An 869-nucleotide genomic window follows, 5' to 3' on the forward strand; every position below is an offset into this window, starting at 1 on the left:
TATAAGTGTACCAATTAGTAACGCAACTATGGAAATGATTGGTAGAAATGCTCTTGGTATAAAATTTAATGCACAAAATGGTGTCAAGCATGAATTCATAGAAAACTTGTTTAATACTATGACGGTTGGTAACAATATTTTTTATTTTAAATAATGTAAAATAATTATATTTTCATATAATTTTTATAATCTCAAAAAGGTCTGGGAGTATAGGATAACACATCCCTGGTATTTAAACAAAACTATTTTTCAATTTTCTACACTGAAACATAAACATGATCGTAGTCATAAAATCATTAATGAATTCACGGACAATATAATAAAAAGTAAATTAGCTGAAATTCAAAAAAACAAGGAATGTATAAACAACGACGAAATAGAACAAAAAAATATATCAACCAAATCCAAAACGTTTATAGAGATTTTATTACAGAATTTCCAAAACATGTCTCATAAACAAATTCGAGATGAAATCATAACTATCATGATTGGTTAGTATAAAAAATACAAACAATAATGTGCTTCAAGTCAAATAATTTATNCATAACTATCATGATTGGTTAGTATAAAAAATACAAACAATAATGTGCTTCAAGTCAAATAATTTATCCATTTTAAAATTGAAATTTTATATTTTCAAACAAAAAACCCCTTGAAATTACTTTTTTGACATTAAATCATTGAAAATTAGTATTTAATAAGAGACATTTTATCAAATCTATCTTTTTTCATCATTTAATCGAATGTTTATAATTAATATTATGTTACATGTGTGTGCTGATTTTTTTTATATGTTTAATTAATTAAAATTAAAATTAAATTTAAATTTAAATATGTTCTTTCAACTAAATCTATCCATTCAATCAGGC

The 869-nt window shown here is 22.9% G+C and overlaps 1 protein-coding gene across 1 annotated transcript; it reads left to right on the forward strand.

The window, feature by feature from the left end:
- Nucleotides 1–6: 6 nt before the first annotated feature.
- LOC126910134 (cytochrome P450 4C1-like) lies at nucleotides 7–503 on the forward strand. Its single transcript, XM_050692520.1, has 2 exons — nucleotides 7–124; nucleotides 200–503. The coding sequence occupies exons 1-2, from the start codon at nucleotides 29–31 to the stop codon at nucleotides 494–496; spliced, it is 393 nt and encodes a 130-aa protein (XP_050548477.1). The 5' UTR covers nucleotides 7–28; the 3' UTR covers nucleotides 497–503.
- Nucleotides 504–869: the final 366 nt, after the last annotated feature.

Source organism: Daktulosphaira vitifoliae, unplaced genomic scaffold (genome assembly GCF_025091365.1).
Source record: "Daktulosphaira vitifoliae isolate Bord-2020 unplaced genomic scaffold, ASM2509136v1 Scaffold_4843, whole genome shotgun sequence".
Lineage (NCBI taxonomy): Eukaryota > Metazoa > Arthropoda > Insecta > Hemiptera > Phylloxeridae > Daktulosphaira > Daktulosphaira vitifoliae.

Coding starts and splice junctions, on each gene's coding strand:
- LOC126910134 (XM_050692520.1), top strand. CDS start 29: ATGGAAATGATTGGTAGAAATGCTCTTGGTATAAAATTTAATGCACAA. Junction 125..199: donor ACTTGTTTAATACTATGACG/GTTGGTAACAAT, acceptor AATCTCAAAAAG/GTCTGGGAGTATAGGATAAC.